General features: G+C 43.3%; 1 protein-coding gene across 1 annotated transcript; it reads right to left on the bottom strand.

The window, feature by feature from the left end:
* Window positions 1–399: 399 nt before the first annotated feature.
* Window positions 400–12,357, bottom strand: LOC310819278 (regulator of G-protein signaling protein-like; the record flags this gene model as incomplete). The annotated part of the gene is made up of 19 exons (XM_083690521.1): window positions 400–472; window positions 3,885–3,954; window positions 4,544–4,683; window positions 5,039–5,163; window positions 5,755–5,893; window positions 6,149–6,305; window positions 6,590–6,719; window positions 6,920–6,931; window positions 7,223–7,310; window positions 8,141–8,258; window positions 8,704–8,894; window positions 9,194–9,293; window positions 9,527–9,634; window positions 9,886–10,114; window positions 10,236–10,298; window positions 10,479–10,846; window positions 10,970–11,653; window positions 11,745–11,859; window positions 12,322–12,357. The coding sequence occupies 19 exons, from the start codon at window positions 12,355–12,357 to the stop codon at window positions 400–402; spliced, it is 2,946 nt and encodes a 981-aa protein (XP_083546647.1).

Here is a 12,357-nt window from a genome sequence, read left to right as displayed (position 1 = left end):
GCACAGCCTGTCAACATCTTTTCATTACATTTTCCCACTACTATCCACCCTCGGTGTGTGACCGCCCGGTCCGTCGCCCCGTCAGAACGAAGCGCTCCCAGGAAAGTCCCAGCTATCTCTCTGATCCTGCTCGCCACGCCTGACTCCAGCTCGCCGAGCTATGCCGGAGAGGCCAGACAGAGAGGGGGGAGGGAGTGGGGGAGGGGGGAAGGGGGGGAATCTGTGTTTGCCATCAACAGCTCCGGAGAGTAGCGTTGGCAGCAAGATTGATGACGCCCTCCCCCGAAAGTAACAAAAGAACTCCAGCACACGAGGGCCTGCTTATGGGTGCCTGATAGACTTGTCATCCTTTTAATAAACACTACTGATATGTCAGCAAGCAGCAAGAGCAGCCAGGGACTAGACCGGTCCCACAGCCACCCACGAGCAGGATGGGACCACCCCCAGGCTGGCACACTCACACTGGGGGAACCTAGGGAACTGGGGAGGCACTGAGAGGGCAGTGCCAGGATATGACAGAAAATAAGTAATAGACATATATGAGCTGAATCAATATTTCATGGACAACAATAACAATACCTGTCTTTTAATGTCAAGATGTGTTTGCCTGGCAATTGGTCAGGGCTACTGAGCTGAGACAAGAGTTACCGTGAGAGTTGTGCTTGTCCAGAGGTTTAGGTTAGTCAAGGTACTGTTGTTCAAGTTGGAGCTATGAGGAGGTTAATACAGGATAGGGATTTGAGTAAGGTTCAATCAGATACCAGACATTCCTTTGTGTGTGTGTGTGTGTGTGTGTGTGTGTGTGTGTGTGTGTGTCGAAGAGGACAACAGCTGTGCTCCCAGCCTAGACAGACAAGTCTCTCTCCCGTTCCCAAGCTCTCCAATCAGAGCCATGCTTTAGGGACATTAGGCTTATTATGCAGAAGCACTGGAAGATGCAGAATATGTTAGCATATAATTTGACTTTAGCCAGTGGGTGGGTTTTATTGAAGGGCAGACTGATATCAGACAACTCAAAAGGGAATGGACACGGAGGAAGATTAAAATGAAGTACATACTAATTCCTAGAAAGACATCACTAGTTTGGGCATGTCCCTAAGCAGTCATCTAAAGGTCAAATGTCATGCTTCTGCTTTTAGCTTCATTGGCAATAAAGAAATATTACAATAACAAAACAATCATATGGTGCAAAACAAGCTTGGGAGCCAAAAACAAACTCTGTCTTTATTGCTTTCCTCTGCTTTTCAGATAGTATGAAATTGTACAGTGTGCTGTATGCTAAAATCAAACTATAAAGATACAAAATGAGGTGCAATGCCTTTTGAGGGAGCAGGATTTTATCAACTTTTGACAGCCGGCACAGCTATAAGGGACCAGAACTGTAAACACCGAAAAGATTCACGGTCGGGGGAAAGGGAGCAAGAAAATCATTTTATATAGTCTGCCATTTACAATATTCACTTATTTTTCACCCGGAAAAAGACGTTGTCTCTGTCACGATTCAATCTAGCGCACTCTCACCAAACGCTGTATAATACCTAGTTAAAGCCAGCCGGGTGTGAAATGGTGTTTTGGAAATAAATGAAAGTGACTAGGAAACAGTAGAGTTGGGAGATATTGCAGTGTCAAGTTGACAGACAAGCCCTGGGATGAAGCAAAAAAAAAAAAAAAGTTATTATCCCAAAGACTAGCAAAGCCGGATTAAATTAAAGCCCATGATGCCTAGGACTGCGTTTCCGTCACCACCAGTTCTGAGATTGACAAAGGTAGGACGTCATTCCACAGCCTTTGGTAACAGCAAGGCATCATGGGAAATCAATCTTTTGATCTCTGTTTATACTGTAACTAAGATCATGTAATACGTTTTGGTATGCACCATGATGTAGTTCAACCCCCAACCCCCTTGTGTGTATCATCATTCACAAGGGCTGTGTGTCATTTACCAAGTGTCTACCACAACATAAGGATAATCTGATAGTCATGTCTTGTGTGACCTTCATTCCTATGTGACCATTAATATTGGTTTCAATCCCGGTTATGCAGGAAAAACAATGGCTTTAATTCACAATATCTGTGGTAGAGAACATGTGTAGAACATTTGGTTATGGACAATTCGAATAAAGTGTAAAGGAATTTAGTGAATCATCCACATCCCAAAATGTGGGAGGGGAAGGCCCATGCTCCTTAGAGATTCTTGTGCTGAAAATGATTCAGCCCAAAGTCTGCTTGTACCATTTGGCCATGCAGATACAGTATATTGTATTTTCCCGCCGAAAAAATGGGAGTAGTAGCACTTTACAAAACATAACTGCTGCTTCCTCTTTCAAATAGAACACATGAATTTAGTCTGATATGTTGCTTGAGTATACAAGACAATGGTGAATTAGATGTGAATTTAATGATTTTGTCAACGTATGCTTTCCTTTGAGTCTTGTATGCACATGTATTTGGACAAGGCAGACTGTATTATGTTGTACTAAAATGTTTATCTTTAACATGACATGACATGTCGTAATTCTCATCAAACTGAATCACTCCATCAAAGCTTTTCATGAGAAATTGAATTAAAATCAATTGATTACACATCTCACAGCTGTCCTACTGTAGGTTAGTGTTATTTCATAACTACCAGGCGTAATCTAGCTGGATTAATATATCAGTTGAAGAACATGGCCACATATAAGGTCAAATCTATATGGCACGATTTCATTCCAATTTTTGTTTTTATTGTTGTAATAGATTGGTAATATCAGTGTCCTGTGCTGGTCAGTGCTGCCCCCTGCTGTTTAACGAGTGAGTAGATATTCTTGTTTTACTTACATTTTTTTGGAGCAGACTTGTTTATATAGGCTTTTCACATAATTTATGTTCACCATCAGCTCGCAAATGTACAATCCTAATATAGCAATATGTAGCGGCTGCTACTGCATAGATATGGTCTTGTAAACAAACAGAACATGTATAAACAAGAGATACTACAAACAATTAAAAATCATGAACATTGTTATCAACTTGAGTACGCCAGATTCGGGGCTTCCTTAATATTCATAAATAAAACACTTGACATAAAATGTATAAACAAGATGTACTACAAAAAACTCGAACATCATGAACATTGTTATCAACTTAATCAACTTAATGTAATATCCACAAAACATCAAACACTTGACATATGATTAATATAGAAACAAAATATAGGATTTATTTGCTTGATGATGAAAAGATAACGCTATTCTTCCTCCTTGATTTTTGAGAGGGAGGGGGAGTGGGTGATGTCAGAACGGTGCAGTGACGTTTGAGGACTACGATGAAAAAAAAGACAAACAAAAAAACGAACTCAAATGACTAACTGATCTAACGCTACACAATAGTTGAATATCATTTTAGAATGTACAGTACCACCGGAAATGTGTTAGAAAAGATGAGCCCGAGTACAGTACTGTATATTATATATTATGGGATGCATTTGTACCTGAGGGAGGCACCTGCAGACGTTCTGCGCTGTTTCAACTCCTCCAGTGGTGGAAATCTAAAAGAATGACAATTTTCCATTATTATATACTGGTAAACAATTCCGGTCGAAAAACCCTAAAAGAAAGAGCTACCTCTCACTATCCTAAACTGGGTAATAAAAACAGAGTGCCACATCGGAATCCACTCTGACGAAAAAAATAAGACCGAAAATTGTACAAGCACAGTGTATAACAATCAACACGTCCCAGCACGAGTTCACCGTGGGGGGACATAATCTCACAAAGCCAGACAGCATTGCACATACTCCAGCAGTAAAGTCTGGGTCGAGATTAGTGTTGACGTGTCTGAGTGGGTGAGTGTCCATCTGTCCCAGTGCTAACTTTTACCAGGTGGTTGGTACAGTAACTTACTCAGAGGATCCAGACGTGGATACAGAACTCTGTCTCTGGCCTTTCTGAGGGCTGAGAACACTGGAGGACACTAAAAGAGGACAATCATAGCAATAGAATTTATAGAATGGACATTCCCATTCAAATCATTGTGACATAACTTCCTGACATCAGTACTCTCTGTACTATATTTCTATGAAAACAATAACCTTATGTCAGTGCATTGTATTATAAGTATGTCTCTCTGCCATAACGCTTACAATTCCATAATTCGGGGTTAGGATTGGAGATGGACGGTACATACATTTTAAATCCAGGCTGGTTTTAGGGAGGACCAGATTGAGACCACGTTGCACTGTGAACCGGAGTGTGGTGTAATCTGTACACAAATGAAACAGATCCTCAAAATCGTAGTGATTCGTTAGTGATTTCACTAACCCAGAAAATAATCTAGCACACATTAAAATAATCAGACATTCTATCTTGTGTCAAGACTTTTTTTTGGGGTCGAATATCTGGTTACAAAACAGATTATCTCAATGCAAGCTAGATTATTTTCTGGGTAAGCGAAATCAACTCAAGTAAAAAAAATTAAAAAAATAATAATCTCAATACAAGTTAAAAAATATTAGGAGTAAGTAAATTGTTATTAAAACATTGTTATTACAAGGAGAACCCACCTGTGCCAGAGATAGTAGTCTGGACCTTGCGGTACCAGTTACTCTTAGAGCTGAAGGGGTTGAGGTAGTCAGGTAAGGCTGTGGTGACCTCTTTCTTGGCACCTGCAACCATTCCTCTTTTCACCTTCTGGCTACAGAACCTGTAAGCAACGGCAGTCATTTATAAGTCATCTTTAAAACTCTTTAAAGATCTTTAATACTTATAAAAGCAGGCTGCATGGGTGTCAGGGCATGAGGTATTACAGTACATCCAGTAGGGGTGATAAATGGGACTGAGTGAAACCCTGCTGGTTTGTGCTAAGTGACCATGTAGAAGGTGGGTTCTTAAATGACAGAAATGGGGCTAATGTAGGAAATGTCGCTGACACCTAAAACCTAAAATGGAGCTAACACTAGTAGCTCCAGCTGGGAAAGTGGATGAAGGAACAGCCAGATATATCAGTCTGCAAGTATGAGCCGATGAAGTGACAGATGCTGGAAGGAAAACGCGCTCACTTTCTCCAGCAGAAGATGAGGTTGGGGAAGACGGCCATGATGGCCTCATGGAAGAGTCCCCTGTCCACCTGACCCATGGTGAACGAATGCTGGATGGACTCCCTGGCACTCTCGGCTATGTTGATCTGCATTGGAAGCAAATGCGGGCACATCAGACTGATGGTGGATGGCATTCCCCCTGACCCCCATCCCCTTCATCCATTCACCCCATAGAGTATGCAGTGCAAAGCGCTTTGAGCAGCTGCAAATGCTCTATACAAATCCAAGCCTTTAGTATTTTAAAGCCACAGTCTGTAAGATTTCAGTCATCGAAATGAAGTGTGATTTGTAGCTGGGATGCATAGGATGCATCTATTCCATCGTTAAACACGTGTGTTTCTTAGCAGCCCACAATTGATGGTATGCCCATATTACTCTAAAATGAATGGATTCAAACTATATGCAAGTGTCCGATTAGGTTTGAATCTAATGTTACCCTTCTAGTGATGCATGTTTTCACTGGGCATTAATGTGGACTTTATGGTGATAAATGTAGTTTTACGCTTTGCTGCCCTAGTGGCCACACTGAATATTTAAAAACCTACATATGCTACATTTTGTAATATCGGTAATTGTGTGCATATCCTTGTAAACAAAGAAAACATTTGAAAATGGTACATAAGTAATGGCACACATTCCTGTGGGAGGTTTAGGGTGACTCAATCTAATGTGTGTACCCTGAGTGTGGGAGAGATCTCTGATTTGAGGAACAGCTTCATGATCATGTCAGCTTTCTGGTGCAGCAGAGCGTGGTCATTCTCCCCGTACATCCCCGCTGATGCCATCATGGTACCAGAATCCGCCATGTTCCTGAAACTAACACACCACAAAGCGGCCACAAAGACAGAAACTGTTTGTTTTGTTTACCATCATTTACTGATGAAATTCAGCAAGCTTCGCAGCACTACAGAACAATTATCTATCGTCCATTTGCCTTCAGTCAACATGATCTTAGTGCTACGAAGCTTTTGAGAAACTCACCCTAGGTTCTTAAGCACAACTGTAATTGAATCCACAAACGTTTTGAATATTCAAATGAGGACATTGTTATTCAGGCCTGGCCCCACCCACCTCTCTGTTTCCAGGTAGAAGGACAGGTCGCTGACCAGGAAGTCAACTGTTATCAGCTTGTTGTTGATGACGCGCCTCTTCAAGTGGGAGGGTTCTTCACTCTCCTCACACAAGCCAACCGATTCGATCTGGCGATTTCCAGTTGTTGAAATGTACTCTGAGAAGGATGACACATCAGTCCTTTGTGATTAGATGGGCGGTGGAGGACAGACTACTGGGGAATGAGACTAGGCTAAGTTGAATATTTAGGGATTCTATGATAAACAACTTCAGCTACATCATAACAGAACGACTATGCAGCTACCTGGTTAAATGGTAGAAACACTCTCTTGATATTTCTATAAACCTAACCCGAACTCAGATTCACTCACAATGTGTTCATTCAGATGGTGGCCATGAATATGAGTGATATCTGTAAGCTCATGATGAATAAACACTTACTATGGGAGAAGTCATGCCAGTTGTGTCTGAGGTAGGCCTCAAACTTGCTCCTGGTGGAAATGTCCTTCATGGCATTGCGAAATTTACAGATGCTTTTGATGAACCTGGAGAAGATGCTCCACACATGTTTCTGTGAAGAAGAATATTGAAGAATTGACAGAATGGTCAACATGTTAGAAAGAAATATGTGCTGAATCATCAATGGAAGGCAATAGATGATAGCAGACAATAAAGAGAACATTCTAAGTGGTTTTGACATTAAGCATAGAAAAACAGAACATTAAATGGATAGTTCACTCAAATTATAATATCCCTTATTTGGTTCCTTACCCTGAAAGGAGTCTATGGACAAGGACAGACATCAGTCCAAACGTTGTGTTTATCTGTTCTGTTTATCTGGGCACTGTCACTAACAGCTAAATGTTAGCATTTGTAAGCAAAAAACAATTAGCTGTTAGTTACAGTAGAGTGCCAGGATAAACAGAACCAGAACCAGAAGTCTGTCCAAATATGTGATTTTGTAATTTGGCTTTCTCTTTAAGTGCTGGTTTATATAAGTTCGTAATAGAACAGTGAAGCAGCTTGCATGGTGTCTTTAGTGAGGGAAACCATGAGTAAGTGTTGAGGACTCACCAGTTTGTTTCTGAGGACGACGGCACGTGTGTTGGTGTCAGTGACGACATTGGTACAGGGAGGGAAAGTGTCCTGAAACTTCTTAAACCTGCAGTCATAAAAGATAAACCATCAGTTTCTTCATCATTTTCTTTGGAGTAAATATATTGTTCTAGGAAATACTTTATGTATATTGCATGCTATCATGTCATAAATCGTACAAAAAGGTAAACTTTTTTACTTTTTGTACAAAAAAGCAGAGTAGAATGTTGCCTCACAAAAGAACATCTGTGTCCGTTAAACTTTTATGCTTTGAAGCTATCCAGTAAAACATCTGTTGGAAAATATGCATGGTTTATGGCTGTGTTATGATCCAACTACACACTGTAAACGGCAGGTGTCCTGCATACTGAAGACAGTGTCTAAAGATAGCAACAAAGGCCAGGCATACACAACGTCAACAATAACAAAGAGAGGTATTTGAGATGAACTGACACTAAGTTGCTCTATAGCTAGTGGCACTGTACTTCCCCTGCACTTACAAAGCAATTACTAAATCACTCTTAGTTGTTAACATACACTAGCAACTTAATGGTATCAACACCATGGTCTCCAATTTACGTGTCTGAAAAAGTGTCTGAAAATGAGCAAAGTCGGGCCATCTTAACCGTAATATTTATAATAAACGTGATGAGACATAATCCAATGGGAGTTTAGAATACTGCAATTAGCTTTCGCATGATGTGCAATGAATTTTCAGACTGTTTACTTCGACTCTGGCAGAATAATCACTGTTTTCTCAAGGTACGATACAAATCATGCTTGATCATGATTTGTTAGGTATTTTTTTGCTCTGCTCAGCACTATTTGCTGCAGTTAATTGGAACCCCATGTCTCCATTGATTGAAGACTAAAACAAATCTTATCAGTGTTGAATACCAGGTGTTCTCCAGAGATTTGATGACCAGATCCTGAGCAGCAAAGAGGATGTCTGAGGAGACATATCTCATCTTGGGGATCTGAGAGATGAGGTTGGCACTACACTGGAGGTTTTCTTCTACAAACACACACAGGGGAAACCAACATTACATCCATGTATGCTTGTCCAGGTCAGGGATATACTGTATCATTTACTGTATCTGACCTGGGTCAAATACAATTGTGAAATATTAAATACTCTAGCTGTGCACCACTTCATTTGCCTGGTAGAATAAAACCAATGGAATACACCTAAAAAGTGCATCTCCAAGCTAAATCAAGAACAACTCAATTGCAACTCAAAGTAATTAGCATGTGTATGTGTCAAGCGGGGTACAAACTGGGGTCTCCCACATGGAACACCCAACGTCTACCATTAGGCCAAAAGGACATCCTCACGGTATGAGGGCGACACTTGAGTTTACATGTATTTGACCCAGATCTGCTCTGACATGACAAGAAAAAATGTGATGATTCATGATCTGATACTGTTTGAGCGATATGACTGATGATATGAAGTTCACCAGCGTCTGCACGTCGGAGGAAGCGAGCCACAATGCTGTTGATCTTAGTCCTCTGGAGGCTGAGGCGGTCCATATTCCTCAGCTTTTCCACTTCCTGGTAGAAGATCAGAGCCTTGTGGGCATCATTGGCTCTCAGGTAGTGCTTAAAGAAGTCCAGGTTGGCGGGACTCCTCAACACCTCCCCCAAAGACCTGTCCAAGGACCAAACACTAGACTATTAAAGGGATAGTTCACTCAAAATACAAATCAACATGGTTTACTATACTTAGTTGTGATTCATACACAAAGACAGTTGAAACACATACTTTGTTTTGTCAGTAGTAGTATTACCATCATAGACCCCATTCACTAAGACAACAGATGCCTGTGTGGCAATGCCTGTGTTGTCACTAAGACAACAGATGCCTGTGTACCCTCTTAGCCAAAAAGATCTAGGTGATACCATTTTAGGGATTTTGCCATCATTCTGACAAGGTTGTTTGAAACAGACCTTGGTCTAAAGGATGGCCTCTTGGCGAAGCTGTAGTACTTCCTCATCAGTGTGAATTGGCTTTTCTTAGGCGGGGGAGGGGATGACACTATGACCTCCTCTACAAAGTCAGATGAAGGGCAGGGATGAATCACAGAGACAAAAGAAAATTCACAACAAAGCACACAAATGTCAACTAAGATTGGAGAATACTCATTGTTACATATCATTGCCTGTTATCTACTGGATCATTGACGTTGATAGAAAGGAAGGGTATTCTTATACATTGCATTTCTATGAAAAGTAGTCTCAATATCAGTGATTTGATATATTTATGAAACCGACTTGGTTTACCCTGCACTGGTTTCCAGTCACAGTACAGCCTGTGGGTTTTACTGATCTCCTCCACAGCCGCCTTAGGATACCTCTGGGCCAGGGTTTCAAATGGAAGGTCGTAGAGATCTGAGATTAGAGGGTAACATGTAGGCTACAAGTCTGTGCTTCATACCAAGAGGACGGCTAGTCTACATAATACCCTTGTCCATCAATAGTAAAGACCTCTATTACAACCAATGTGTCTGTGAATAAATAAACAAATGCAAGCATGCATGAACACAAAAATTAATGAATAATCTACCTAGTGTCATGTCGCATTATGAGCAACACCATTTTTCATTAAAATAATTCAAGTTAACAATAAATCATCTTCTTACTGGTCTTTCTGTAGCGTAGGTGGACAGACCCTCCACTCCTCATGTCTTCCAGGGGCAGCAGGGCCCAGGTCTCCTCAGTGAGAGGCTCTGGATCAGAGTAGCCACAACAGGCTTGACACAAGGCCAGAGCCTCCCTCATCCTCCTCACCTGCTGCGCTGGAGCACTGGGGCCACCAGAGGGCGCTGTGGCCCCACGGCTAACTTTCCCCTTCACCTCCGTCTGACTGAACTGAAGAGACAAAACAATGGATAGGGGAGAGATAAGAACCTACACAGGGCTCCAGAGGGTATTGATTTTCTAATCCTTATCTAATAAGTAAGTTTGTTTAGCTGTGTGATAATTTGGTTACCAGATAGAAGAGCAGATGTTTGTCTTCCTCGTCCAAGAATGCATTGTAGCTGTGAGCCAAAATCTGATGAAACAGAGAGAACACCATGTCCTGATACTGTATCGTCTACAAGACTTGAGGATATGTTGAAAAAAAGCGATCAAGGGTAGAGAGAAAAATTATACAAAGATACACTGATCACTTTGCTGTCAAGTACATACAGTATTGTACACAAAAGGTTTGTTGTAACTTATAAATACCCACCTGGCACAACTCTTGCTTGGCTGTGTAGATCCACGGCATCACGTTGCCAGACGGGAGAAGGCTCACAAGGTGCATGAAGGTGGATTTCGACAGCGAGGTGGAGTACCTCTCCCCCTCACCACCTATAGCATCACTCAGGTAGACATCCACAATCTTCCTGGCCAGGACCTGCCTCAGAGCTTTGGAAGGCCCGTCCTCCACCTTGAGTAGGAGGTTGAGGAGGCCATCAAGCTCCTGCCAGAGTCCCAGGTGGTGAAGCATACTTCTTTGACCCCTGGCAATCAGGAAGCCCTCATATGGGCCTCCGGCGAGGGTATCAGCGGACAGGGCCAGGGAGAGATGGTCGTCAAAGCCCTGGTGGCCCCATGCTGGGGTGGACGGTGGAGGGGTTGGGGGGAGTGGGGTGGTGGTGGGGATGGGGATGGGGGTGATGATGGAAGGGAGGTGGCAGATGGGCGTCTCCATGCAAGCGTGAGGGGGAACAATGTCACTTCCTGGTAGATTGGGCAGGCTTTTGGAGGCGAGGATGGGCGGGAGGGGAAGGGCGTTGCTGGGACTGGGACTGCTGTGCTCCAATAGTGCGGTGGAGCTCACCTTGCGGAGAGGGGCGGCACCACCTCTCTTGGACCTCGCGGATCGCTTGCTCCTGCCCTCCCTCTTACCACTGCCGCCCCTTTTGTTGTTATCCCCAACGACGATAATCTCCTCTCCGCGTCGGCTCATGTAGTGAACGATGTTGGTGCACTTGCCCTGGACTCCATCGCCTGCCATGGGCAACCACTGCCACAGACCGGGTCCATCGGGCCTTGCTGCCGCGCCAACCCTTCTCCCCGTGCCAGGCCTTTGGTTTGCCCTCCACAGAACCCTCTTCCTGAGTTTGGAACAGTAGGTCCGGATAACCGTCTGGCCCTCGGACAATTCCGAACCCAAGCTCCACCCCACCGGGTCAGGAGGGAGCGGGTTCTCGACCAAGGTGAGACGAGAGGCAACATCCTCATACTCCTTGGCGATAGAGGCGCATTCTTTGAGCTTGGTGATGGAGAGCTTGCTGGCGCAGAGGTACTGGGGGAGCCAGTAAGATTGGAGACGGGACAGGGCTTTGGATCTCATCTGAGCCAGGATCTCTTCCTTCATCCCGCCAGGCTCGCTCCCGGAGAAGATCTTCAACAAGCCCTCTGGAGGATGACAGGGTTGAGGGTCAATTCAGTGTGAATTCAGTGAATTAACTGAATTGAAACAGAATCTTCCCAAACCTTGCTGGCTTACCAGTAGGGATGCGACAGGTAGCCATGATGTGCGAGCCATCAGTGAGGTGGACAGCCTTGATCACAGTGAACAGAGCCTGATAGCGGATCCTCTGGGTCACATCCTGCCAGTCAATCTGCAGGAGCCTCTCCACTCTCACACAGAATGTTACCAGTTCCTCTCCTTCAGAGGCACACACACACACACACACACACACACACACACACACACACACACACACACACACACACACACACACACACACACACACACACAGTAAACACACTGTAGTTGTTGGACCACTAACCTTACAACAGCAATTTCAGTAACTCTAACTCCCTATGTTTCAAGGATCAGACTGCAATAAGGGTTTGAAGTAGTTTCTAAATCATGAGAGACAATAAATCAACCTACCACGAGTGCCTTTGACAAACGAACAGAAGCGCCTCATCCCTCGAACGCTGCCCAAACATCTTTTCAGCAACCATTGGTCTGCAAAAGTCAACTTCAGCACCTCTGAAAACCCCAAGGTGGACAAGAGAAGAACAGCATAGAAAAGACTTGCAAAACATTTTGCACTCGTCCTGACCCTTCTCACCCAAACATTCACGCTCTCATCAATACATGTGTCCAT

The sequence above is a fragment of the Argentina silus genome, assembly GCF_951799395.1.
Source record: "Argentina silus genome assembly, chromosome: 18".
In the NCBI taxonomy this organism is placed as follows: Eukaryota; Metazoa; Chordata; class Actinopteri; order Argentiniformes; family Argentinidae; genus Argentina; species Argentina silus.
Note: the sequence above shows the minus strand (reverse complement) of the source record. Positions and strands in the feature narration are given on the sequence as shown.